Raw genomic sequence first — 27797 nt, 5'->3', positions numbered from 1 at the left:
TTATTTTTTGTCTTTCTGACTCACCCACAAGAACATAAGCTCCCCGGGGGCCAGAATCTTTGTCACAGTGAGTGACGTAGCCCAAGTGCCTACTCCAGAGCCTGACACACAGGAGGTGTTCATCATGTGCTTTGGAGGGGATGGACTTAAATTATGGGATAAAAGGATTGGTGAGAAATAATATAAGACAGCATATACTGCATAATTGTAATGAAAAACACAGATGTGCTTGAGAGAGCATGGGAGTCTGGAAAAAACAGCAACCTTCACTGTTGATTATAGGTTTTGGGATTGTGGGTGATTTTGCTTTCTTCTTCATTGTTTTTTAGATTGTCTGACTCTTTTTTGGTGTGCACGTTTCACTTCTAGGATCATATGAAAATGGTCAAGTTAACAAAGGAGGAAAAGAGGTGGGTCTTGAACCAGACATGGGTGGCCAATGGGCATGGGTGTGGCTCAGGCACCTCCTGACTGTGGACCATCACTGGCTCCTGGAAATATCAACCCCGCCCATGCTGGTGGGAGTCACTGAGGATATCCTTCTTTTTATGGGCCTGGGATCTCCACATCATTAATGCCCCTTGAAGTGAAATTTTCCTCCTGCGGCCTTCACTCTCCCCAGGTTAGCAGAAGCCTGCTGTAAGGTGATGCGATGTTGTTTTGCTAGTGTAGTTTGAATCTAGCCCCAGTTTGAACATTAAGATGTGATGCAATTAAAAGTTATTATGAGATTTCTTGTGTCTGAGTGGCCTGGGACATGAGTGCTTGTTGCTCTTACTAACAGCTGTATCTATGCCCTGGTAGCCTTTTAAAAGGAAGGCCCACTTTCCAGAGCAAGGATTGGCAGCAGTGTGATCTTGCATGTGGCCAGGAGGAAATAAGAAGCCATGGGGAGCAGCAATGATGACCAGCCTAGGCACCCACAGGCCCTCACATCACCGGATGTGTTGAAATATCAGAACAATAACTCTCATATCTCCTCTGGAGCATGGGTCACTTTGCAGCTTCCATTCAGGCACTGAGTTAGACTCCATGGGACTGACCTGCAAAACTGGGGTCAGGACCAGAGGAAGAGGACTGTGCAGCTGGATTCTGGGCAGCAGGTGGGGTTGAGGTGTATGAAAGACAATGATGAATCATCTTTGGTCCTTGTTTCCAGCTACACTTGAAAAATCTTCCCACTACAGAGCTCTGGGAGGCTGCTACCAATCGATGGTGTTAGCATTGCAAGATGTAAGCTCTTAATCATCCTGGGTTTGAAATGAATTTTGTATATCAAATGGTAAGTCCCTCGCTTCTTGTGTCTTCACACTTCCTGTCTCTCTTATTCCTTTTGTTTCTCCATTACACTTATTACTGTCTAAAATACTATACATTTATCAGCTTATTGTCCGTCTCTCCCCATGATGTAAGCTCCATGAGGCAGGGATTTTTGTCTCATGTATCTCTAGTCTGAGATCAATGCCTGGCACACAGTAGGTGCTCAATAAATATTGGTTGAAAGGAAAGAGAGGGAGCAAAGGAAACCAAAGACAAGGAGAAGCATTTTATAAAGAATGTCTCAATTTATTTTATTATTTTAAATCTGAATCTGCATAAAATGATGGTTAGTTGCATTTAGCTCAAAACATTCCCATAACATGAACTGAAGACAAGCCCAGGTTTGAAACTTTGCAACTCACCATCACATCCAGTACCCACAGTAATTTGCATCCACTGAGGCTATAAAAGCCTCAGGGTTTTCTCAGATGATGGTGGGAAGGGGGTGATGATCACTTATGATGGGTGCTACCACAGGGCCCTGACTACACTTCTGCCATAGCCTGCAGCCATCTGAAATGAGAGGGCACCTGCGGAAACATAGGGAAGGCTCATGGTGCTGTTACCGGAACCCCCATGTTTTTCCTTGAGTCTGCCTGCCTGTGCACAGTGGCCCAAAGAAAAGCATGAACGGGAGTTTGCAGTATAGAAAGAAAAAAATAGTGTAATATTAAATTGGCCAAACAGAGGTGAGAGTTTAGGCTCTAAAAAAAACCCCAAACAAACCCAACTTTCTAATAGAGTATAGGTTACAGATTAAATAGAGTAAAATCACAAGACACTGTGGGTTAGGGGTTCAGGGTTTTGCTGGGAGCTGATTGGTGGGAGGTGAGGTAAGGGTAATAAATCATTTCTTCAGTCCTTGAGGACAGTTCTGAGTTCTTTTCCGGTATCCCTCTGTCCAGTCTCATGGGAAAGTAGCCAGGGGGTCGTTCTACCTTAAGGCTCAGAAACTGAAACGTAACTTAGGTCAAGGTGTTATCTTTAGCCTGTCAGAGGTCCAGACTGTGTGACCATTAGTCAGATCCTGGCTACTGTCTTCTGCTGCCTCAGGAGTTGCTGATTATACGTGGGGGGAGGGTAGGTCTCTGAGTGGTATGCATAGAGAGAGAGAGGGATATGATTTCTAGAGCTAAGATTTAAAGCTAAATTTAATCAAAGTCTAAGGATCCTTAGTTTCAATGCCTGGGAATCCTGGGGTAGAAAGACTCAAAATTGTACCAATCCTCCAAAAGGCTACAGCTCCAAAGAGGGCCTACAAGAAACTTGAGCTTGAAGTTTCTAAGAAGCAGAATCAATTCTCCTCCTCCCTGAGTTCATTCTCTCTCTTCACACACGCATCCTTTTCAAGACCCCCTCAGTCCAGATCTGGGCAGATGACAGACACCACACTGTGCGAGTGCACAGACACACTTGTGCATGGTCTCTCATGCTGCAGTGCCCTGGGCAGCGGGGCTGGCTCGCTCACACGTTGGTGTGCTGAGAACCGGAGGACCCCATGCTGCCTGGCTGGCTCCGGCCTGAGGGAGCGGGGCTGGCCGCCCGGCTCCTGCTGCTCTGATGCCCGCCTCCCTGGCTGCTGGGCACTGGCTCATCCATCAGCTTGAGCTTCTCATGTTCCTCTTTCAGGAAGAAGTCCACCAACAAGCTCTTCTCTTTCTTGATCTGGTCGCTGATGTCTGTGGGGATATCCGGGATCATCCAGTCCACGAGGACGCTCAGGAACATCACAAGGTTCTGTCAAAAGCAAGGGACAGGGGTTGAGAGCTGGGAACACTGGTGTACCACTGTCTACCCTTGCCTGGCAGTGATCGTCTCAGCAGGGGGCTGGCGGTAGCGAGCAGCAGAGAAGAGCACAGACCCGGGGGGCAGATACCTCTGTGTTATTCTGGCTCTACTACTTACCAGTGGGTGATCTTAGCCATGAAGCACAAATGTCCCTTGGTGTCCCCATGCAGAAAGAGGCATAGTTAACAGTACCTACCTCTTGGAATTGTGTGAGGATTAAATGGGTCAACACCTCGCACATAGTGGGGCTCCATAAGTGTGAGCCATTGCTTCTTCCCCTCCTCCAACCCACCTCACATGTCCTCCTCTGGCTTCGTGGCCTCAAAGCCTCCAGGCCCCCTGCTCCAGAGCTCCTGGGAAGTGACTGTGAGACCCAAGGGCCTCTCCAGGGCTTTACCTGGGACAGTTTCTTCTCTCTTCTTTGCCCCTGACCCTCTGTCTTCCATATGAGATATGGAACTTTGGTTTCTACACTGAATTCTGGCCTTAGCCAAACCCACCCACTACTCACATTCACCATTGCCTGCTCTCCACCCCATTGCAGCCACTCTAGTCGCAACGGCCTGCCTGGGACCCCCTGCCTCTTCTGTGCACGCTTGTAATTGACTTTCTCCTCTGTCTGCTAAGCTATACTCGCCACTGTAAATACAGGCAGTATAAGACTACATTTCCCTGGGAGTATTTTCTGTTCAAGTGGGTCTGCTTCCCAAGTACCTTCAGCTAATCCCTACCCAATACCCCCTCTAATTGTTGTGTTCTGAGACTGACAGTTATAGGCTGACAGGTCTTCTCCTCTCTGAGATACAGTGAGGAAGCCCAGAATGAGATAACAGAGCACTGCTGTCCTCCATGCTTTGAGCCTGTTCCTGCTTGACCTTGAACCTTGTGTGCTCCTAGGAGCCCAGGGGAAGACTTGGGAACCAACTGCTATTCCAGAGGCTCCAGGCTGCCTTAGGTCATCTAGAGCTGCTTCAAGTCATACACTCTTCCTTTAAACCAACTCCTTATAGTGCCAGTGAATGTTACAGGTGACCTATGGTAAAGTGAGGCGACACCTGCGGGTGGGGCAGCAGGGGGATGTCTGAGCTATTTTTCAAATGTATCACCCCATCTCTCCAGAGGAAGAATGGCTGTCTTCTTTAGGTGAAAGACTAGTTGGTGGGCTTCTCCACTTGCTGGGCTGGGGTCGGGGGCAGGATATTTTAGAGCCCTCCAGAGATCTGCCTGCAGGGAATACAGAAGCCTGCGGGAGTCCAAGAGAAAAGGATCGGGGCCTGTGCTCCAGCCTTGTGCGATGGCCGGCAGGACCCCGAGTGGGAAGGGGGGCCACGTGCTCAGAGAATCTCGGAGGTGCAATTGGAGCCGCTGCTGCTGTGGGAGATAGGGATCACTGGGTTCAAGTTTGCTGTTCATTCAGGGACGGCTCTGGTGGCCCTTCCCACCAGATGTCTCAGGGGCTAAATTAGCACTAACAAAGGAGGGAGCCAGCCGAGGGGGCTGGGAGAAGGGTTCAGGTGGGGTTGTTTGCCTGCGTTCGAGTTGAGACTCTGGTTTCCACTGCTCTTCCCACTTTCCTTTGTTGTCTTAGGTTGAAATGGGAATCTACCTCCACCCTGCAACTTACTCCACATCTGCCTTGTACCCTTACTCCATGTTTTAATCTCTTTCTGCAAACCCATCAATTCGTGGAAGCCCAGGGAAGGGAGCGCTCACTGCCTGCTGCATGCGAAGGCCCCCTGTGTCGCCTCTGCCACGAAAACCTGGAGGTGAGGGACAGGCAAGGAGACATGGCTGTCTTTACTCTTGCAGCTTGAATTCTAATTGGCAATTTTTTATTTGAGTAACTCACCTGGAAGATTATGACAAAAGCCAGACGAGCAGACAGAACAGACCAGTACTGCTTGGAATACTCATATGGATTCGGGGCCCACGGTGGCTCTCGGTAATCCTTAAACCTGCCCGGAGAGAAACATGGTGTTCAGACTGAGAGGAAATGGAGGAGAGGGAGTACTGCTCGAGGGGAAACCTCAGGGCTCTCCGGCTTAGAAAACAGCTCCCTCTGATGTCTGGATTCTCCTTCCAGAGGAGCCAGGTATCATCACAGGACCGAGGACAGTGAGTCCACCTTGGCTCCTACTAGCTTATGGGCTCTGCAAGGAAAGGAAGACCACCCCCGAACCCTCATACAGTTCTTTGCAGCCCATGGGCTCAGTAAAGATACAGGTACCAGCAGACAATCCCAGGCTTCATGCCCAGGTGTTTGCCTTGGGACTGTGGCCTTGAGAGGGGCTGGCCTCGCTTGATGACTACATTCCTGTACCCAAAGGAGAGTGACCAAGCAGAAGGCTGGATGATTTTAGGGAGGGAGGGCTGATGGTCATAGTTGTGGTTGATGAGTATCACCCTCTTTTACTGGCCATCTTTATAAGCTGTCTATGTGGCTTAAGAACCAAAATGTCGGTGGCCTCACGTGAACTCATGCCTCTTCCTCAGACCCATGGAGAGGTGCAGGGCTTTTCCTCACCATTGCCTTTTCACCCCCATCCTGGGATGACTCTGTTAAAAATGGCTTATGTTCTCAGGTTCACTTTTTTTCTAAGCCTGGAAAAATGACAAAAGCTGGTACCAGAAGAATTATGAATCTTCATGAAACTGTTTCCTCCATGGAATTCAACAAAGCTTTGATGCTCAGTAAAATCAAAGCAAGCCTGGGGTTGGAGGAGGAGGTGGGGTGGCATCAGGCCACAGTGTGGGGTGTATGGCTATTGAGTGTGGACTGTGTCTGAGGAGGGGCCAGTAAGGGAAGCAGGCAGGATATGTCCATCCCTGAGCAAGAAACTTTTCTGGAAGTTTTCTCATTTAATCTTTACAGCTGCATCTCCACACAGGCATTGATATCCCCAAGAAACCCAGGAAGAAACTAAGGCTCAGAGAAGTTCAAGTACTTGGCCAAGGTCTCCTGTCCAGCAAGAGGTGGAGTCAAGGCAAGAATCCAAGTCTGGCTAACTTCAGGATTCCCTCCTATCTTCACACAGCCCCTCATCACCAGCAGGGTTTGGGGGTGGGGGATACCGAAGGGGGTGCTCTACCCTGAAAGCACCAGCTGTTCTGAGAGATTCACATCAAAGCTCAGTGACTTCCAATTGCCCAAGGAGAGATGAGGGGAGAAGAAGAAAAATAACAAAACACCTGAAAAGAGATGCGCACGAGAAGACAAAAAAGCCTAGCGAAGGAGTCAGCAACAGAAACCGACAGACTGAGAGGTGGACGCTAAGCATTTGACTAGGGCTGGGCAAAGGGCCAGGAGCTGCCCCCTCCCCACTCAGCTCCCCTTCTTCCAACAGCTGATCACAGCTGTTGCGGGCTTGGTTTGACATTCGGATGAAAAGCAAAACTAGCTGCAGCCCAGCAGAACACCCCGGCATTCATCACATCCATCCGTGGCTGCGGACAGAAACACGGCCAGCTCCAATTATGCTTGCTAATGGGGGAGAGCGAGGGAGCGTGGCTAAAGGAACAAGGACATTGGGGATGGGAAAAACTCAAGCTCCCCACCCTCCTGCTGCCCCCCAAAGGACCCCATGGCAGAAGGGAACGGATCCTACTCTGTCTTCTTCAGGCCTCTGAGGAGGGGTGTCACACACACACACACACACACACACACACACACACACACACACGCCTTTCCACAGGGAAATCCTTCCCCAGGTCTAGCCCGATCCCTCCTGCTGCAATCAAAGTCTGTTTCTCTTGTTCTCTAGCTCCATCTATGAAGGAACAGATGTTCACTGACCTCAGTATGAGAGCCATTGCTCACCCTGCTTTTTTCCAGTCTGGAAAGAATCCATAAATAATCTAATTCTGGTCCCACTTCTGCTACTAACTCACCACAGCTTTTGAAAATGTCACTTTGCCCTCTCTGAGTATCCAAGACATGTTTTGAATCTAACAGGAACATCCATCTAATTAAGGACCTAGGGAAAGATTAACATACAGATACGTCCAGAAAGCTCTACTTGAAATACGCATAGGCCAATGGGCTAAGGAGCTACAGGACAAGTTATCCACAGAAAAGAACAACATGCGACTTAATTAATTATACATCTGTTCACATTTCTCTTTCCAAAGCTAACTTTTTAAAAACTGTGACCTACAGTAGTAACAAATACATTTTGAATTAACATACACATAAATATATGTCACCGACATGAAAATTACACAAAGGATACTCTTGCTGGGTGCAATGCACTGATATTTTTCTATCCTATCCTATCCTATCCTATCCTATCCTATCCTATCCTATCCTATCCTATCCTATCCTATCCTATCCTATCCTATCCTATCCTATCCCATCCCATCCCATCCCATCCCATCCCATCCCATCCCATCCCATCCCACCCCATCCCATCCCATTCTATTCCATCCTAGCTTATCCTATTCTATTCCTTAAGATGCTGATCATGACCCACTAAATTGATTTCATAACCCACTAATGAACCATGACTCATAGCTTGAAAAACACTGATTCCAGTAAGCCTCTGCCACCAGCTAAATGATTGGCTGTTTATGTTCCAATATAAATTCAGATTTCATAATTTAAAAAAAACACTTCATACTAAGAAGTTAGGCTTATCACATGTTTTCACTGAGTAACTAAAAGACACCAATTAAACAGGAGATAATTAGTTTTAAGACTAGAAATGTCTACAAAAGACAAAGTGGTTAATAGGCTTAATTGTGTCCACCACGGTGACAGTTGTCTGCTTTGTCTGTTTTGCTTCTAAGCCCAGGGCACAGAATTGGCAAAAGCAGAGGCTTTGGAGCCAGATATCTTGGTGCCATCTCCACTGCTTTAGTTCTATGGCCTCTACAAAGTGACCTAATATTCTGGTGGCCAAGGCCATCATCTATGAACCTCAACATTCTCCATCTCACAGAATTGTAATGAAGATGAAATGTCAGTGAAGGGCACTCAGCATCCCGCCTGATCTATCAGATATATACACCCAGTAAATAGTAGCTATTCTTTCTCCTTTGACTGAAGACAACTTATGAAACACACCCTTCTGTTAAAAGAGGACAGAGAACATATACATCCTTGCTCCCAGTTCCTCCTGGCATTCTAGGATTTCTGAGCACACATGCTCCAAGTTTCCCATGATGCTGATATGAATCAAAAAGAGTCAGCCAATGCCACACAACTGCAAGGGGCTCCTCTCAGGATCTGTGTCCATGAAAATGTAGGCAGGCCTCGGGCTGGTGGGAATTAACTTCTGCTCCATTCCCATCAGCTCAAGTGCCTTCTGAAACCAGACCCTTTTCCCTGGTTTAGGAAGCTTGGTTCTCCCACAGTCCCACTGGACAGCCAAGCACTGGGTGACCCCATGTCTGGTCGCTTCCTGCAATCTGCTGGCTGGGATTTAAGCTCGGGATATAACTTTAGGAACCATTCCTAGATCTCACCCTCACCCCACCAGTCCTCCTTTTTATTCTTTGATGTTTAACATTAACTTTGAGAGCTCTCTTTAGTCTTCTAATAAGGAGCGTCTTTCATAATGAAACAACTAGAGTGTCTATAAGGCAAGTGAGCACTTGGAGTGGCTGTCACTAACTGTAAGACCCCGAGGAAGTCATTTCATGTCTCTGGTCCTCAGCATTCTACTCCATAACGTGGAGCTGGCAAAATGTGCAGTTCAGTGCTGAGTACACAGTGGTACACACGCCAGCTCTCTCACCCCAACCACAAATAAACGCATACACACATGTGTGTATGTCTGTACATCAAACATGAAAGAAAGACAGTGAGAATTAAATGAAATAACACATGTGAATGTGATTTCTGGAGACTTCCACAGAAAATGGACGCAATGGTTTCTTCTGGGAGAGTGACTGGGGTAGGGGCTGAGAAGAGAGCCTTTTCCTTATATTTATATAAAAATATAATTAATAATTATATTAATTGTAATATTAATTATGTAATATATAAAAATTAAATATATTTAAATTATATAGCATGTATTATATATACATACATATGTACACACATACAGAATTATATATATACATATATACACATGCATATAGAATTAGAGGGCTGAGAAGAGCCTTTCATATATACACATTATAGATATACATAGAAAATTACTTTTATAGTAAAAAAGATTCATCACTTCAAGAGAAGAATATGATTAATAGCAATATTCAGGTGACTCAAATACATATTTATACTAAGCTTTCAGGAGCGAAATTATAGTGTTAACTGAGACAGACTTGCATACAATAAGTGAAACTGGTACAAAAATTAATATTATATTTTAGCTTTAAGATAACATTAATATTTTATCTGGATCTAACACTAAGAAAAAGCACATTGATTGAATGGAATTTATATATTGCCTAAAGATATAAGGTTCCCATGAACTCAAAATATACTGCATTATTATAAAACAAATTCATGAAACAATACCTTAAAGGTTCTACAAGTTCATTTTATGTGAATGCATGGAAAAATGTCTGAGAAAGACTACTGTTGAGAAGATACCTAGGACTAGGCGGGGGTTAGGGTGGAGGTGGGACAGAGTTGGAGAGGCTGCCTGTAATGTTTATTGTTTTTTTGTTTGTTTTAAAATATTTTTTTTATATCTTTATTGATTTCAGAGAGAGGAAGAGAGAGAGACAGAAACATCAATGATGAGAGAGTCATTGATCGAGCCCACAACCCAGGCACGTGCCTTGACCGGGAATCGAACCCTGATCGCCTGGATCCTAGGTCGACTCTCAACCTCTGAGCCACGCCCAGCTGGGCACTGCCTGTAATGTTTAGAATTGTTATAGGAATCGATTAATGCATTACATGTGTTATTAACTGTTATTTTTTTTAAGCAGAAAAGACTCTTTGGAGATTATTCTAAGTCCTCATTTTTACAAATGGGGAAACTGAGGTGCAGAGAGGGAAGAAAGACTCCTGGCTCAGATGTCCCCCTCCCATCATCACTTGCAGAGGTGACCAGTGACAGTGACATCTGCTACAATTCATCACAATACTCAATCGCTGTGGGCAGAAAGGGTGCCTAAATAACATACCAAGGAGTCGGTCATCAACAACCAGTGGTGGTTTTTTGTTTTAATGAGGTTTTAGTTACATTACGAATCAGTTAGTAAATGCATTTCTCAGCTCCAAACAGTGGTATGTAAAAAATGTTTTAATAGTCCCAGTGGAAATTAATGTTATATTAATGCTGAACACAATTACATACAATATTTTCATACCATCTGAGCTACTTAAAACCGCCTTCTGAAATTGGCCTTCAACAAGGGAAAACACTATAGCCAATTAGGAATTAACAAGAACCATGTCAATCCCATGGTTGATAGAGATCAGGAAAGGCAACACATGGAAAAGCTGACTTTACCTCTGGTTTCAGCAAGAAGCAGATGAGAGGTAGCTATGGGCTGGAAGGAAACTTGCCTCTTCAAAGACTTTTGTAGGCTCTCAGGATATGCAAGAACTTAGGCCCTGCAGAAAACTCCAGCAGGGGCCACCCAAGGATGCTGTCTCTTCAGGCTAAGCACCTCCAAATAGACCCATTGGGTTGACCGTGCCCAGGCTGACTTCTCCAGCCTGGGACCCAGATCCCTGGCCAGACCCTGCCCTGCTGATCACTCTGCTCCCTTCAAGCTGAGCCAGGAGCCCAAGCCATCATCCATCCTCCAGGACACAGTGGTCCTTCGACCTTGTCAAATGGGCACTAATCATGCCTGCAGATTGACGTCACAGGACTGTTTATGGAGCAGCCCTGCCAGAGCGGTTAGATGGCTGAAGCCAACATTGCTCCAGAAATGCTGGGAATGTCTCTCAAATGGGCAGTGGGAGACTTGCCTGACTTGCCTTAACTTTTATTGCTATTTTTAAGATACCTCTTCCCTGGCAAGGCTGGGTTGGAGCTGGAGACCTCAGTTTTATTTGACCACATGTATCTCCAGAGGTCACTGAAAGCTAAGAATAAGAAGGGTCATTGAGTTCCCAACACTATTTGCCAGAAAATCAGGGCAAATTTCATTTCCCACCATGGAAGCAGTTTCAAATGCAGGCTTTGGGACTAGTTACAGAATTGTCTCTCTTTCTCACAGTCTCTTTCTCCCTCTTTCTCCCCCACCCACACCCCCATTCCCAATCTTTCTCTGTCTCTCTCTCTCTCTTCCTCTCTCCCTCTCTCTTCCTCTCCTTTATTTCTATTTCTTAGCCACTGGCAATTCCTAGCTTACAAAGACATCAGTAGGTTAGGCCTTCACTCCCTAAATCTCCAGAGAATTTGGTGACCCAGACAAGTTCACACAGCATGCACTGAGCAGTACCATCTGAGGTGGAGATTTCCATCAGCAATTCTCACCCACACACCTTCAAATGGCCAACACGCTCTTCTTGGTCTGATGGTTGTGCCTCTTTCCAGCCTCATCTCGCATAGCTGACCACTCTCACCTCCAGCCCCAGTCACTGAGCACAAGCTCGCCCCCCCACCTGGAAGACACTGCTCTCCCTGGACCTCCTCCTTCTCCACTGGACACCATCCAGCATTGCTCTTCCCACCCCATTCACCACTCAGGCCAGCTTGGTCATGGGAGTGAGGCGTTTCAACAAGATGAGCTCTCTGGCCACTTTTGTACTGATCATTCTTCAGAGTCCACCTCCGTTGAAGATTCCTCTAAACACTTAAGTCTGAGTGAGGTGCATGGCCTCTGTCCTCAGGGCTCTCAGGGCTCTCTGTAGTGACACTACTGTAAATGGTTAAAGCTGTATTTCAATTGCTTATTTACTTGCACGTCTCTATCTAGGCTCCTTGAGGGAGGCACTGTGTCTTATTCCCTGTCATATAACCAGTGCCAGGCCAATAGTAAGATCTCAAAACCAGTTGCCTAGCGAGCCTATAATCCTCACTGGTACCAAATAAGGAAAAGACAGTCAGATGCTACAAAAATCATTTTGGTTTGATTCCAGAATGATCTATTTTCTGTAAATAAATTTTCTTGGCAGAAATATAAAATACACTTCCCATGTATGCACCCATTGATAATTCTGCCACACCGTCACAGAATTTTAAAAAATGGGTCAAAGATAAGCCATAATCCCATCTACTTGCATGGAAATGATGGAGAAAAGAGTTCCTGGGGCCTTACAACCAGCTGGAAAACCCAGTGACCCTGAAGGCGGATACAAAAAAGCTCATTCTGATCCATGTGTACTAATACCTGCTCTCCTGGGCATTTGTTGTTTTAGCCAAGTGGTATCCATTCATCTTGTCTTCTCACTAGGGAACTACCTCCAATCCAGACATCATGTGCTTCGGTTGGAGATGATTTCACCCCCAAATTCCACAATGGCCCCAAAGGACATGGAGAACATCACATTTCTCTGGTTATAGTGATTGGTTCCGGATAGGGCATGCATACTGATCCTAGTCAATGAGCTGCAGTAGGTTTTTGCTGAGGTCACTGGGAAAGAGGTATGGGCTTTTATCCCATTGGCCTGTAGCTGCTGGCAGTCATATAGATCTTGGAACTATAATCAACATCATTTGGAATGGACTTGGAAGATGGAGAAAGATTTGGTTGGAGCAGACTTGATCGAATGAAACCTTGCCTAAAATTAGGCCTACCCTCAACTTTCAATATGGGGGTCATCAAAGTCCCTTTGTGTTTAGGCAGTTTAGGCCACTGATATATCTGGAAAGCATATTCATGTGTTACTGGAAGATCTGATGGCCAGGGGCAAGGTCAGAGAACCTCAGTGCTCTGGACAAACATGTGCTTCTAGACTAACTAAAGAAGCAGATAGCATTAGCCTTGCCTCCCCACACAAGTCACACCAGTTTTGCTCCCCCACTGCAATGGGGGTGGAGGCTTGTGTTTTGGGATAGCTATGAATTTTAGCTCAGGATTTATCACTAGAAACCTCTGTAATCTTGGAGAACTTTTCAACTTCCTAAGCCTCAGTTTCTTTTTATGTAGAATGAGGAGTTTCAACAAGATGATTTCTGTGGTACCTTCTAGTTATAAAAATGATTGTATAATTCTCACTTTTCAATGCCCGTTTTAATATAAACCTGCTGACTGACTCCATGGACCCTGCTGGAGCAGATCTAGATGCTACTGGAAAAGGCCTAGAGCTGGTACAGACCCTCTCTGAGCAGTAGAACTATGTCTGTTGGATCCACAGACCAAAATCCAGCACCATGGACAGTCTGGCACTCCAGACACACAGAGGAGTGGTCCCAGGTAGTGCACAGTCTAGGAGCAAATGTGCTTGCATACGACTTTAGTCTAAGAGCCAGAGTCTCCATAGCCCCAGATGTGAACATTCCTAAAACATTGAGGTTGATATAAATTGATACCTATGAATAAATTTAATCATCTATTCTTATATCTGGTCTCTCATTTTGAGTCTTGGTTGGCTAGAGTTGAACCCTAAAGTTATAGCTCCTGGGTCCAGAATACCCTTCTATTTAAGTCACAAATTAGTAAGGTTGTTTAACTCAGCCATTTAGGTTGGAAGACAAATTCGTTTTCTTTTTTGTGGTCTCAGACTGTGAAATTGAACTTAAGCAGCCATCTTACAAATAGCTGATCTTGAACACCAAAGTGTCCCAGGTGCGAAAGCATGACAGATGTGCCCAGGGTCATCACTGCTGCAAACATAGCAGAAACACTGCTTCTTTGATGGAGTCATCCACAGCTTTTATATCAGACACCACTGGGCACGGTCTGAGAAAGCCCTATGTTTTCCTAAAAATACCTTTCCCTAGGTCTTTATTTTTGTTGTATTCTTCTTCTTCTTTTTTTTAATGATGTGTGACCTTTGATTAAGTCCTTTATGGGGACTATCATTCCACCAAGGTACAAAAGCATTAAATAATTTAGTCCCCTCTGATCTTTTTCATTTTATTTGCCCCTCTTGGGTAAATAGTGGAGAGTTTTTTGTGTTTTTTTTTTTTTGCTTCAATGGTCCCTGTGTTGATGGTTTTTAATCATAACTCTAACCTGGACCTCTCTAGAATTCCAGCTTAGTGTGTCTAGGAGTTAGGTGAAAATTTCCTCTTAGATTTCTTGCCATTATTTTCAATGCAACATAATTGAAATCAAATTCATCATACGTACCATAAAATTAGATTCACTTAGCAACATTCCCATCTCTGTCAATGTAGCCACAATTTCCTACTCTGACTTTAGTCCAGTATGTTAATAAAATAGCTCATCTTCTTCCTTCCTCCTCCACCACCCTGGCCTGTGCCCACCATGGTTCATGTCTGAATGATGCAGCAGCTCAGCTGCCCTCCCTGAGTTCCCCCAATTCTAGTTTATCTTCCTCTCTAAGACCAGATCAATTTTCCTAAGCCTACCCTTTATCCTGTCATTCCCTGTCATTCAAATAGTCAATATCTTCTATTACAGCACATTAAAATTCTTGCAATATTTCAAAATTTCCCATCAACTACTTTATCTTATCTATCCAAGTTCAACAATGTTTTGGGCTTACATTATCCTAGGAATGTCTACACATATTGTATTTCCTATATTATCCCCTATTATTATCTCTTAAGCACTCTCTTTGCTAACTACATCACCTAGCCCTCTAATATCTGACACCCCAGGTTCATCCCCACCCCCACGACTTTGCCCATGCTGACTTCCCATCTAGGATACTCTCTTTCTGTCCTAGAATTCCTCTTGGCCCATCCAGGAAGCCTACCCTCTCCACTCTAGCCAACAGTGACCTCCCTCTCCTCTGAATAGCCACGATGGTGATGGTCCATACCAGATATAATCACTGAATAACCTGCTATTTCCTATATGTTCTGCTTGTTTTTCCCCAAGTCAGGCCATAAACCTCTTGATGGTAAAGATGAGGCTATGTATTTCCTTGTTCCACAGTGTCTAGCAAAAGGCACACAATAAGTACTTGTTGATTCCTGGAAATTGATTTATAGTAATTGGAGATGGGGCAGGAGACAGAGGGAAAGGAGATCAATCTAAGCCTAGGTCATCCAGATAATTATTTGGATCTACCATTTCAGGTCCTCTGTGTCCCTACTCCTCATGATTACCTTACCTGCAGAACTGGACATCCTGGTCAAACTGTGAGTTTTCAGGTTGCGTTCCCTCCTTCAGCTGGCTGACGTTGAAAAAGGAGAGGGTGTGGTTGACAAAACCATGCAGAGTCCCGTTGTGACTGTAGGAGTACTGGTATACAAGGCGGGGGATAAAGTCGGAGGTGATGGCAATGACAAAAGCCTGAGGAAAAAAACCACAAGCACTTGAAGAGAGGTCAGAATGATGCTGTCCAGTTGGCACAGGGTCAATCTGGCTGAGAGACTGTCCCCTCTTTGGGCTCACATCCAGAGCTGTTGCTCTGACTGATACAGAAGTCTCTATCTCTGAGCTGACATAGCTGACTTACCTGGCTTTTCCATCTTTGATATGTGTAAGTAAATCCACAAGACAGTGACTAAGAGAGCAAAGGATGCTACGCCATTCTGGACTATTTGGTGCTGGAGGAAATAAATCACCTCTGAGATAGTTGGTTATTGGCCAAGCCAAAGCAGAATGGAAGATTTTCTGAGAAAATTACCAAGTGATGAGAGTGCCACTTAGGTAAACAGGCAAGGACTCTGGATGACCAGGTACATCTGCCCCTGAGTGACACCAGAAAGCCAGAAATACGAAGGATATGGTTTCACAATTCCCTCAATTTGACCATTACCTGTTGCCATGTTTTGGCACATTATATCATGGAAGTGGTTACTTAGGAAAAGTGAGACATAAAGGGGAAATGAGTGGGTCCTGCTGGATAGAACCACACATACCCAACACAGTGTCTGGCATGTCTGAGCACTCTATAAATGTCTATGAAGCAAACCAAATCACAAATGAACGATAACATGTTTGAATGTAGATGTACTTTCTGCAAAGAAAATCTTAAATCTTTTTGGCAAGTGTTTATGCTATATTCCACATGAACAATTAAAGCCCTTTTTAAAAATGTAGTTTAGGTATTGTTTTCTCAATGTATACATAAGTGTGAATGGCCATAACCATATTTGAGAATGAGTAACATACTTATAATAATCACAGCTACAACTGCTGAGGACTGGCTATCTGCCCTTTCACCATCCTGTTTAATCCAGGGTGGTCCTGTTTGGGGGGTCCATTCTCTCCCATTTCGCAGATAAGTGAAAGAATCTTAGAGAGGCCGAGGAAGTACAACTTATTTCCTTCTATTGTATAGATGGAAAGTGCTTAGTACTCAGGGCCTCTTTTTAGTAGACACAACTCCAAAGTAGCTATTGATCTATTTTCCAAATTGCACCATATTTCTCAAAATGTGTGTTTCCTACATCAAACATTTAAAATGCAATGAGCTGATTCTCTCTGCCTCCCCTGACACCTCTCCAGCCAGTTGCTGTGTTCTTAATAGGGAACCAGGTCACACTAGAATCGATGTTTCTCTCCCAAGGGAAAATGGGCTGTGGATTTCTTGGTTATCACTGAGCTGGCTGATATTTTCTTGGAGATGGAAGAGGAGGCCCTGCCTGGCCACCATCCCTATAGAAGGCAGAAGCAAAGGAGCTATTGGCTCGGGCCCAGCAGGATTTCCTTTGAAATGTGGACATGTCTGGCAAGGCAGTTAAGGAGGTCACAACAGGTAGGACCCCTTTTCTTCCATGTCCTATCTCACCTACACAGTGCCAGAGTCCATGGGGATAATTAAGACTTCACATTGACAACCTGAAGGAACCGTAATTAGGAACTGCAGCCTGGGCAATGCTCCAGGTATTGTTTAGCTCAGGAGTAGAAAAGAAAGGAAAAAGATGGATAGATACGTGAAATTCTTTCCTCATTATTCTTGGCTCTGAGCAAAGATCTGATTTTCACTCCGATTTTGATTCTTAAGGCAAAGTTTTGCATTGTGGAGGGTAATGACCCTTTTTCTTAGTGAAATTAACAATTAAGTGGCATAGCTCTGGCAACAGCATGATGAGTTAGAAGGTTTGTACATGCTATTAACCAGGGGGCTGTCTTAAACAAAGCTCCAAATGGAAAAGGCTGAGAGGTAACAAGGGCTGGTGTCCTGCTTGGAAGACCTCAGCTCCTTGGGAAAGCCCTTCCCACAGAGCTAGGGTGTCATGAACACAAGCACTTACATTGCTGATAACAGAGAACTTGCCAATTCCGGAGAGAATGTCAAACCAAATCCCTGTAAGACAGAAAGAAGGGCGTCTGGCTCATTCCCACCCTTGGCCCGGTGATGACAACCTTATGGCTCAGAGTAATGCTTTGCAGGCATGTTACTGGGGAAGGGTTGCTGGGCGCCCCAGGAGCGGGCTTGTCTGGAGAAGCTCAGGTGCTCCCCTGTCTGGAAACCAGGGGCACACTGGGGGCGGATAATAGCCTCTGAAGGCCTCCCAGTACCTGAAGATCTGAGGATGAGGAGCTTACATGGGGGAAAAGGAAAAGGTTTCCCCAACCCTATGGGTTCCTGACAGTGTGAGGCTGGGGGATGGGTCTTCCTCCGCCTCTAAGCAGGGGACATACCGATATCTTTGGTTCTCACAGCATCTGGCCGTCTCAGCTCCGTGACAAACTTCTTTGCATCAAGCCGCACTTCAATGACATTGTTGAGGAGGGCAAACACAGGTGCCAGAGGAAAGGAGGCCACAAAGAGGGTGACAAAGCCAAACTGGATGACTAGAAAAGAGCACAGCATGAGAAAAGGAACTAGACCAATTATGCTTTGTAGCTTATGGCCCTAGTCTTTTCTTAAGGAGTCTCTTTTCCACCTTGCTCTCTTAGGCTCCCTTTCCTCTTGGCCCACAGTCATGGGTGTTTCTTTCTCAGTCCCTGCAGGCCTACTGGTCAATGTTATCATTTAGAGTCCAGCATTGTATTAGATAAGAGAAAAGGAAGTCTCAACTCCCTCCTCTCCATCGCCCTTTATCTCCAGTCACTAATCCTGGTCACTTAACTCAGAGGTTGACAAACTTTTTCAGGAAAGGTCCAGAGAGTAAGCATTTTTGCATTTGTAGGCCATCTGGTCTTGTCACAATGAATTAACTCTGCCATTGTAGCGTGAAAGCAGCTATAGACAAAACGTAGACAAATGAGCTTGGTTGTGCTCCCACAAAACTTTATTTACAAAAGCAGTAGAGAAAGGCCTGGGTTTGGCCCATGGGCCATGGCTTTAACCCCTGATGTAAGTTAAAAAAAAAAAAATCATCACCCAAATTTGGTCTCTTCTTTCCATATCCATAGTCACTGCCTTTATTTAGTAAGTTTATTCATTCATCTCACATTTATTGAGAGCTCACTGAACGTCAGGCACCGTGCCAAGTATTTAAGGAGGCAGAGGTCTGGTTCTGCCTTCAAGGAGCTGGGTGTAAGCAGAAAAGAGAAATGTACACAAAGACGTGCAACTTGATTTTATGTGCACTGAGGGAGAGAGGACTGTACTGGAGACAGTGGAGCACCGAATCGGGGAGAGCACAAACCTGTTCTAAGGAGTCTCCATATCGAACACCTATGCTTAGTCTTGAAGGATGGGCCTGTAGTTCCAGCATGACTCGGTGAAAAAGAGCAGTCTTGAGCAAGCCCCAGGAGCAGTGTGAAAAAACAAGTGGAGTCAGCCTGTGCCCATAAGATGCTGTTAGGAGTCCAGGCTCTCATTTCCACCTGGACAACTGCAGCAACCTCCTCACTGGTTTCCCTGTCCCTAGTCTTCCCATGCTTTACAGTCTCATTAGTTCCGATTCTGTCACTTCCTTACTCATAAATATTTCTGTTGGCTCCCCTCTGTTTGCTGGGTATAATCCAAATTCCTAATCTCTGGTATTTTATAGTCTGCTCCCAACTTGCCTCTCTAGCCTGGTCTCCCAATATCTCCCCCACGACAATCATGCTTCTGCCTTCTAGCACCCTGAACTTCTCACCCTTTTGAGTTTTCCTTGAGTACATTAGGTCCTTCCATCCATTTGTGCACAGCAAGCACTCATTCATTCTCCAGCTAGGAAACTCCGAAGCATCTCCAAGCCCACTCCAATGCCCTCTCATTGGGGAAGCCCATTACCCCCTCCTCTGCCTCCCGCCCCCCTCTGTGCATGCCTGTTGCAGGCATCACTGTGTGCTGTTGGGATGGAGCTACTCACAGGTCTTTATTTCCCACTAGAAAGGCAGGGGCTTCATCCATCCCAGAGGCTCAGTATATATTTGCTGACGCAAACACAGTCCTGAGTCCCAGGAAAGTCACAATCTACTAGGATTTTCCTATATACTAAGGGCAAGTTATTTAACTTCTCCGTGTCTCAGGTATCACAATAGTAAATTGATGGTTATACTAATTCCCACCTAATAAGGTTGTCATAAGGGTCAATGTATTTGCATATAAAATGCTTAGAGCAATGTCAGCCACTTGATAATTATTCAATAATGTTATCTGTTATGTGTAATTTTACTCTTATTGGGATAAATATCAATGCATACAGATGGCTGCAATGTATACTGCATACTTACATGCTAAAAAACCCCACAAATTTAAGGTGAAAGCACTGAACAAAAGTCAGGAGGCTCGACTGCTAGTCCTGGATATCACTGGCTGTATGCCCTTGGGCAATTCTCTATGCTTCAGCATCCTCGTTGATAATAAGTTGAAGAGAATGGTTTAAATTCCCTTCAGTTCTGATTTGCTATGAGGCCATGATTCTTACTCTCTTGGACAAGCCACAAGATTCTAGAATATTCAAATAAAGAATGAAAAACCAGGATCAAAGACTAAAAAAATTAAGAAATAAAAGTTCACAGAGGGACAGCCCTAATCACAGTAGAAGTTTCAACGAAGAGAACATGCGGAGAACTTTCGCACAACTGCTTTTGACCTGGCAGTTTGCTTGGGCCCACAGTTGGGTGTTACTGCTCTGATACAGCCCTATCACTGCCATAGTCCTTGATGCCAAATGGGTGCTCAGCAGGCCGCAGGAGACTAACAAGTGCCAGCTGGTGGTAAGATCCACCAGGGGCACAGATTTGTCAAGGTTGGGCCATGGGATGACTGCCTGGCTAGCTGGAAGGCCAAAGGGGGTTGGGGTGGGGTTGGGAGGAGAAATCTTCAAAACCAAGCTCTGGGAGCCAGTTCAAAATGCAGGGTCTGTAGCATCTTTTAAATGAAGTTTTGCAAGGAATTCACTTTAAAGTTGGGGGTGGGGGTGGGGCGGGGGTGAGGGCAGAGGGTAGAGGGGGATGGAATTAACAAGGAAAGCAAAACAGATGTTAGACTGGTTTTCTAAAACCTGTAAAATGCTTGCCTATGTTTATGTATATATGAGACTATATCTTTATTTAGAGTTCTAAATTGATCTTCTTGACTCTATGAGCTAGCTCTGCAGTGTAAATGTTCTTTCCATAAGTGACTTCTTCCAGCAAAACTGTGCGAACTCTTCAAAGCCTCAGCAAGGGCTTTGCCTTGGCAGGGTGACTGGTGGGGGTGGGGAAGGAACAGGTTACTTTTGAGTGACTGTAAATAGATACAGCATGCCCTGCCCTCTCCACACTCCCGCAAATGGCTCTAGGAAATCCAATGTCCTCCCAGGATCATAGGAAAATGGGACTCTCCACTCCTCTCTTATCTCACATGAACTCCAGAGACAGACATGAGCCCTCTCCTCTGGGCTTGCCCTGATGGTTTGCTCTTTAACCTCCACAAACTCCACACACAGGCTCTCTTTTGTCCCTCTTCTGTCAACACAAACAACTTCCAGTGATGCATCAATGCTAACAGCGTCCATAAATTACCCCAGCCCCATAGCACAATATCTCTTCTTTTTCCCCAGCCATGTAGGTCTCTGTGTTCAGGACTGGACAACCTCAAAGGAGGGGGCTCAGCCAAAGCCAGAGGTGCTGAGCCTGCAGTGACAGGAAACCCCTGTCCTGTCTTCTGAGGTCACTCCTCAGTCTCCTGGGTCAAGAGAAGCTACTCTTTCAAGATGTTCCATTGCTGCAGGTATTGCCTCCTTGGACTGTGTACCCTGAGCATTTCCACGAATCAATCCAAAGAGGCAGAAACAAATAGGAAGTTTTGTTTTATCTTAGGGAGAAAAAAAACAAAAAACAAAAACAAAACATAGCCTTCCAGCATATAAATGCCAAATCCAAGACTCGCTCTTTGTAGTCAAAGGTCCAAATGCTGTATCAGATGGGCGTCCTTCTGGGTTTACTTCAGAGGACACAATGATACCGGCCTTCACCAACACCAAGATCTGCTTCTAAAAACAGTCAGCCCCCATTAGGATAAGAGCAGCACCGGAAATCCTCAGTGCAGTGCATAATAGAAGCCAGCTTGGCTTGACCAGTAACAGATTAAACCTGGCCAAGGCAATTAGGGAGGAATCCATAGTTGATTTTCAACTAAATCTTTACAAAGCCTGCTGTAAGGTGCCCCAAAAATGCTGGGCTGGAAGCACAAAGACTGGGAATACTCCTGGGCACAAACCCCATTGATTTTCTCTTCTCACTCCCAGCAGCCAGGGACCTTTTAAAATAACCACCAGCCCTATACTGCCTGATGCTGGAGACAATTAAAATCTTGGCCTTGATTACCTGGCTTAGGTTAAAATAACAAAGATGAGTGGATTAAACTAAACAAGATGGCATCCAGCAAGGACATTCCAGGACCATCTGCTTAAAGGAAAATAAAAAATAAAAAGAACAGTATATCAGGTAGAATAGAGTGGACTGGCCAGGACTGGTGGAAAAGCTCTTGATGGAACACAACTCTAATTTTTTATTCATTTATTTAAAATTCTTCAGTGAAAATACCTACCTTCCTGTCAAACGCACACATACATGCACATACACACTCACATGAAAAAGTCCAGATCCTTGGTCTGGCATTCAAGACTCTTTGTGATTTGACCCTAACTTATTTTTCCAGACACACTGCCTTCCCATCTATGCTCTGGTCTTAGGGCTAATATTTAGCTCCTATGCGTGGGGATCAACTCTGCCTGTTTTCCAACCATTTCAAAACCATTTGTACTTCCCCAAACTCACCATGTTGCCTACATTTTAAAGCCTTTGTACACACTACTACTGTCTGAAATTTTCCTTCTCTTCTTGTCTGCTGGATGAATTGCTATGTATCTTTCAGGTTCAACTCAAACCTACCTTCTCTAAAAAGACTCTCCTCCACCCCAGTCCTACCACCTCACCCAGTGGACATCTCTTCTCCTCACTCTCATGTCTTGCACATGTCACTCTATTGGTTTATTTCACTTGCTCCCTAGATGGTAAATCCCTTGAGACCATGAAAATAGTTGATTATTTTTTGAATCCTCACCATTTAGTGTGTCCCTCATCCTATTAGCAGATGCTCAGGGGTTATCTGTTCATAAATACAAACTGATTGTCATCAGCTGTAAACACAAAACAAACACAAAAAGAGGCAAACAACTAAACTGTGAATGGAAAGCATTATTGCACTTAGTGATGGTGAGGTGAGATGGGGACATGAAGTCCAAACACCTCCACACAGCAGTTCTCAGTGCTGTAATTTGCACAGAAGACTTTGAAGAAAGTTGGAGTAAAAGCAGTCAATTAGGAGAGTCTAATTCTAATGAAAATAACTATAGCTTTGTTTTCAACTTTCTATAGTTTAGTAAAAGCAACACAGACTGCTTAAGGGGATTGAAAACTGGGGACTGAAGAAATCTTCCCTTTCAAGAGCCCCTAATCAGCAATATGAGGACATAATTGAGGGACACATTGGTATGAGTTTGTCTTCTAACCCGAGGGGCAGATATTCAAAAGATTCATCTAGAAACAACCCATTAATACAGACACTTATGTAAAAATGCAGCCAGGGAAGGTCATCACTGTTTATGTCATCAGACCATATTTTAAGGCTGTGCCCAGTGTAAAAAAGAATTGCAAGTGTAGATTGACTAAGATAATGAGAAGAAAGGCATGAGCTGGTTCCTCAGCATGGTCCTCTATTGCTTAGAAAAGCAGTAGAAGTCTTGACAGAAATATAAGAGCGTTCTCAATGTCCATCATTCATTTCATTCATTCATTCATTCATTCGTTCGTTCGTTCGTTCGTTCGTTCGTTCATTCATTCATTCATTCACTCATGCAGTCATTTATCCAACAAGCATTTATTGAGCACATTCTATATACTGGGTACCATGCTCATTGCTAGGAAACAAAGATGATTACATTATTGTGCCATCCTTCCAAGAGCTCAGAGTATGCAGTGGGGAGATGAACATGTAAACAAACGCTGCCAGGGTCATGGAGTTAAAACTCTAATGGCACCATTAACAGAGTACAGTGGGAAAGGAGTAACTCACTCTCTCCAGTGGGTCCATGAAGACTTCACAGATTCACAGCCAATGGGCTTGACTTTAAGAACAAGTGAAAGAGGCACCTGAAGGTTTGCTATATGGCTAGTTGTTAAGATCTTTCCTGCAAATCCACTGATCCAAATTCACAAACTACTTAGGAAGTAGAGACAATAAATGGAATTCCCTTTCAATCTGCATGGAGTCACCTGGGATTTATACAATGGATCAGGCTCAAAACCCTGGAAGTCATAACAGGAAGAAACATGCTGGAAATTAACAGCTTAACTATTAAGAGTTTACTGCATACAAATCAATGTAATACTGGGACAGATCAGCAAGGCACATTTTCTTCATTTCATTGTGATTAAAGGAGACTTAGTCTCCCCTTTTTCCTCACCTACACATAAATGGTAAAATATTAGCTTCTTTAGATGTGGAGAAGACCAATGATTTCTTGAGAATCCTGCTACTCAAGCAGTCAAAGTCTAGTTATAACAGTGGATCTCAGGTTGGTCATGTGACACAGACCAGTCCATGAGAAGCCCTCTTCTCTGCCTTGGGAGCCAAGCTAGGGTCATGGAAGCCTTCAGAGGTAAACCCTACTGAGAGTCACAGGAAAGGGCAGGAGAATTTGGCTCGCAGCCACAGGAGGCTTAAAAGCCTGGACTATGGCCTTTAGAAAAGTCTACCCATTGTTCCCTTTCCATATCCTCTAAGCCAAACTCCAAAACCTCAGAAATCATGAGCTTTGTCTGTTATGCTCAGGCAGCATGCTCTCTGGTGTATAAAATAATCTTCAGTGTCAAGTATCATTATCTCTACTTTACAAGTGAGAAGACTAAGTCTCAGAGAGGTGAAATAGTTTTTCCATGGCCACACACCTACCAAACGATGGAGCTGGGCAACAAAGATAGTTTGTGATGCCAACCAAATTCAATGTCTTTTTATCACATAAAAATGTAAATATTCAACCCTAATGTAGCAGTGTTCTTTCCCGCTCCCTCGTTACTCTCACACGTCTGAGGTTTCCTTTATTGGATCTTCTCCAATCTGATTTGTATTCTTCTTGTACAGATACTTTCATTCTCTGTAGGGTCTTTAGTCACATATACATGTCCTCTATCCCTGCTGTTTTCTGTGTTATTGCTCCCGTTGGCCTGCACTTATGTCACCTCAAAAATCTTATATCAATGGACCTAGTTCAGATTCTTAAAACTAGAGAGAATTGAGTAGGTGAGATCTACTGATAATTTCTGGTTTCCAGAGAACAGCGGGTGAATTTCCACTAAATGTTTATTGTCTGAACCAATGAATGACCTGGCTTACTCACTCTTGTTTACTTTCTCCACCTGCAAAATGGGAATATAAGGGCCAGCTATTCATCTGTTCGTCTTCCCATCCATCCTCCCATCTACTTATTTGGGCTGTGGTCATGCAGTCATCGAGGTGGAAGGTCAATGAAACTAGTCATGATTAGAAGGAAGTTCCCAAGCAACAAGTCATTACTAAGGACTTTGGTTTGCTTTAGGCCTTTGCTCTTACATCTTCTCAAAAGGCTATGAAAAAGTCAACCAAAAGGACACACAATTAGATTTACGGAATTTTAGAAAAAAGGAAATGAAGAAAAAACCAAATATGTAAACTTTAAGAACCTATAATAGGGCTATAGTTGAGCAACAAAGTTCACTCTGAGCTTCCTGGTTGTTAAAACAAGGAGAGAAATGGAAAAATGATGGAGTTTTCATCAAGTTTTAACTTAAAATACTGCCTTTCATTCACTCATTCATTTCTCCAGTATTGACGGGGCATCTCCTGGGTGTCAGGAGCTTTTTGTGGTACACTGAGGGGTGTGTTATCCAGGTATATTCTTTCCTTTTAAGTATTTATGGGGAAAGGGACTCCTATCACAGATAATGATAAGCAATGTATGCTTCAGAAGCAAAAGGAGAGAAAAGACCTGTGACTCATGTTACTTCCCAGAAATACTGGAATGCAACCCTGGATGCTGCCTGAACTGTATTTAGGTGCCATTTGGAGAAGATGGCAGATGCCTGATTATCCAGTGGGATGACTCAGTTTGTATAAACAGGATGGCCCAGGGAAAGGAATTTCCTGGTTCTCTGAGCCATTGCCTTGTAGTACAAAACTCAGAGTTTGGTGACAGAATGTGCAGGCTTCAGTGCTAAGAGTTGGGCAGATATTCTGGAATATTTTATCACTTACAGCGAAGACACCCTTGTGACTAGTTTTATATATTCAGCCTCTGTTGGAAACTTGGAAATTACCCAGTGTGATCTCTACCACCCATGGCCAAAGATATCAGAGTTGGAAGGAATCTTGGGTGTCACCTAAGTCATCACTCTATCTGAAGCCTCGGTCCCTTCTATTTTTTCTTTAATAAGAGGTCACTTTTGCCTGATCATTTACAGGATAGGGTACCTAGTGATGTATGGAGCCAGCTCTTTCCATTGCTCTTTATTCTCTGTCTCATCTCTAAGTCACTGAGACTTTGGGGATATTTGTTAAAAAGCGTTATCATAGAAGAAGCTAACTATCACATGGGATATTTTGCTAGAACTACCTAGATAATAAGTCCACTATTTTGAGTTGCTGTAGGAGAACTGCCCTTATTTAGGAGGATAGCATGCCCTAATTACAAACACTTCAAAATAAGGAATCTTGGCCCCTGGAGACAGGAAGGGGTGTAGACTGTCCCAGCTAAATCAATATAGTCAAGGTATCTGGAGAACTCTGATAAGCACTGATGTCTACAAAGTCGAACTGTCATCTCGTCTTCAAGATCCTCACTAAAGATGACCTCTTTCATTTGTTCTGTGTCTTCCTTCTTCATCAAACATTTATTGAGCACCTACTGTATGCCAGGCCCATGTGGTTAAGTGCTGTGAATAAATAAGACACATTTTGCCCTCGAGAAGTTCCCGTCACAATTTAGTGAATAACAGGAACCTAGGCCATTGGTGTTTGGGTGAGAACTGACAATCAAATCACTGATTTATCTGATAAAATGGTAATAAAACTTTATCAGGAGAGTCTTTTGGAACTTGTCACTAAACTCTTCTTATAGGATTAAATTCAGGCCTATGTTTTTATGCCAAATTCCACTCTGTAAAAGTCAAATTGCTGCAAGTGTCCAGACAGCTTCACTTGCAGCTCTTAAAGCAACTGAAGCATTTCCTCTCATTGGGCCCAGAGGAAAACTCACAACTGGGCTGTGAGGGGCCTGCGGCAAAGCAGCTTTGAAGCCTCATTTTGGGGTTGGGGACAGTGATGATTAATGTCAAGACTTGCTCCTGGGCCAGCATTCTTTTTTCCCCTCAGAGATGGGGGATGGGGAACTACCCTTGAAGTCCTCCTTAGTAAGCTCTTCAGGAAAAGGGTTTGATATTGGAGATTCCCTCGAAAGCTTGCTGCTCCCCTCACAGGTTTTTCCAGCTTAATCCCTCACTCTCAGGTTTCTCTTTGTCTGGAGCCAGCCCATCCCCACCATGAATCCTGCCCAGAGGTAGCTCCCTACCCCCAACACACCCTCCTCAGGCTGACTCCCAGCCTTACCCTCCTCCCAGCTTCCCCTTCACCTCATGGCCCCTCCCCCATGCCTGCTGGGCCCTGGGCCCTGGTTCCAGCACAATTTAGAAAAATGTAAATATAATACATCTCTCCCTGCTGCCTCCCTCAACTGATGACCTGCCTCACCATTACAACTGACAGGCTCCTAGTGGGCTCAGCGCACTTCCTGTCTACATGGGTGGTCCCGGGGATCACGAGGAAAGAAGCTGACAGCTGAGAGCAGGGCCAGGGATCACCATGTCAGGCACACCAGAGGGAGTGGGCCGCTTTGGTTTCACTTCTCTCGTTTTTGTTCAAAGCCCAAGACAGGGGCCCTTCTGGAATTGGGGAGGTCTAGGTTATTGGGAAGGAAGGAGAAAACCTCACTCTACCCCATCCCTTCACTGAAGCCTAACTTCCCACAGGTCCTGAATGGGCTGTAGATTCAGTTCCATTAATGAGCCTTTGGGGTGACCTGAGGCAACTTGCATCACCTGCTGGGCTCTTGGCTTCCAGGAGCACCATCCAGCTCCTATGTAACAACTAAGAGGCCAGCACTAGAAGTGACCCTGGAGGTCACCTGGTCCAGTAGTTGGAAACTGTTTATTCTTGTCAAGACGCTAGAAAAATGACTGCACACACCACTCACTTCTATCGGTGTAGCCAGGTTTTGAAACCTCCCTTGCTCTCTCACTCAAAATTAATCTAATTTTGAGAAAGTGAGGATGACATTGACACTGTT

At 44.6% G+C, this 27797-nt stretch overlaps 1 protein-coding gene across 1 annotated transcript in view; it reads right to left on the bottom strand.

Annotated features, from left to right (window-relative positions):
- Positions 1 to 1549: 1549 nt before the first annotated feature.
- ANO2 (anoctamin 2) overlaps positions 1550 to 27797 on the bottom strand; it is a gene marked incomplete at its 5' end in the record, with an annotated part of 267613 nt that continues 241365 nt past the window's right edge. Inside the window, 5 exons of the mRNA XM_081127869.1 lie at positions 1550 to 3057; positions 4958 to 5063; positions 15212 to 15393; positions 17304 to 17356; positions 17695 to 17847. Coding sequence (XP_080983995.1) covers positions 2785 to 3057; positions 4958 to 5063; positions 15212 to 15393; positions 17304 to 17356; positions 17695 to 17847 — 767 coding nt within the window. The 3' untranslated portion in view covers positions 1550 to 2784. The remainder of the gene's footprint in view (positions 3058 to 4957; positions 5064 to 15211; positions 15394 to 17303; positions 17357 to 17694; positions 17848 to 27797) is intronic.

Source organism: Miniopterus schreibersii (genome assembly GCF_964146895.1).
Source record: "Miniopterus schreibersii genome assembly, chromosome: 2".
Taxonomy (NCBI): domain Eukaryota; kingdom Metazoa; phylum Chordata; class Mammalia; order Chiroptera; family Miniopteridae; genus Miniopterus; species Miniopterus schreibersii.
The sequence above is the reverse complement of the archived record's forward strand: the minus strand, read 5'-3'. Positions and strand labels throughout refer to the sequence as shown.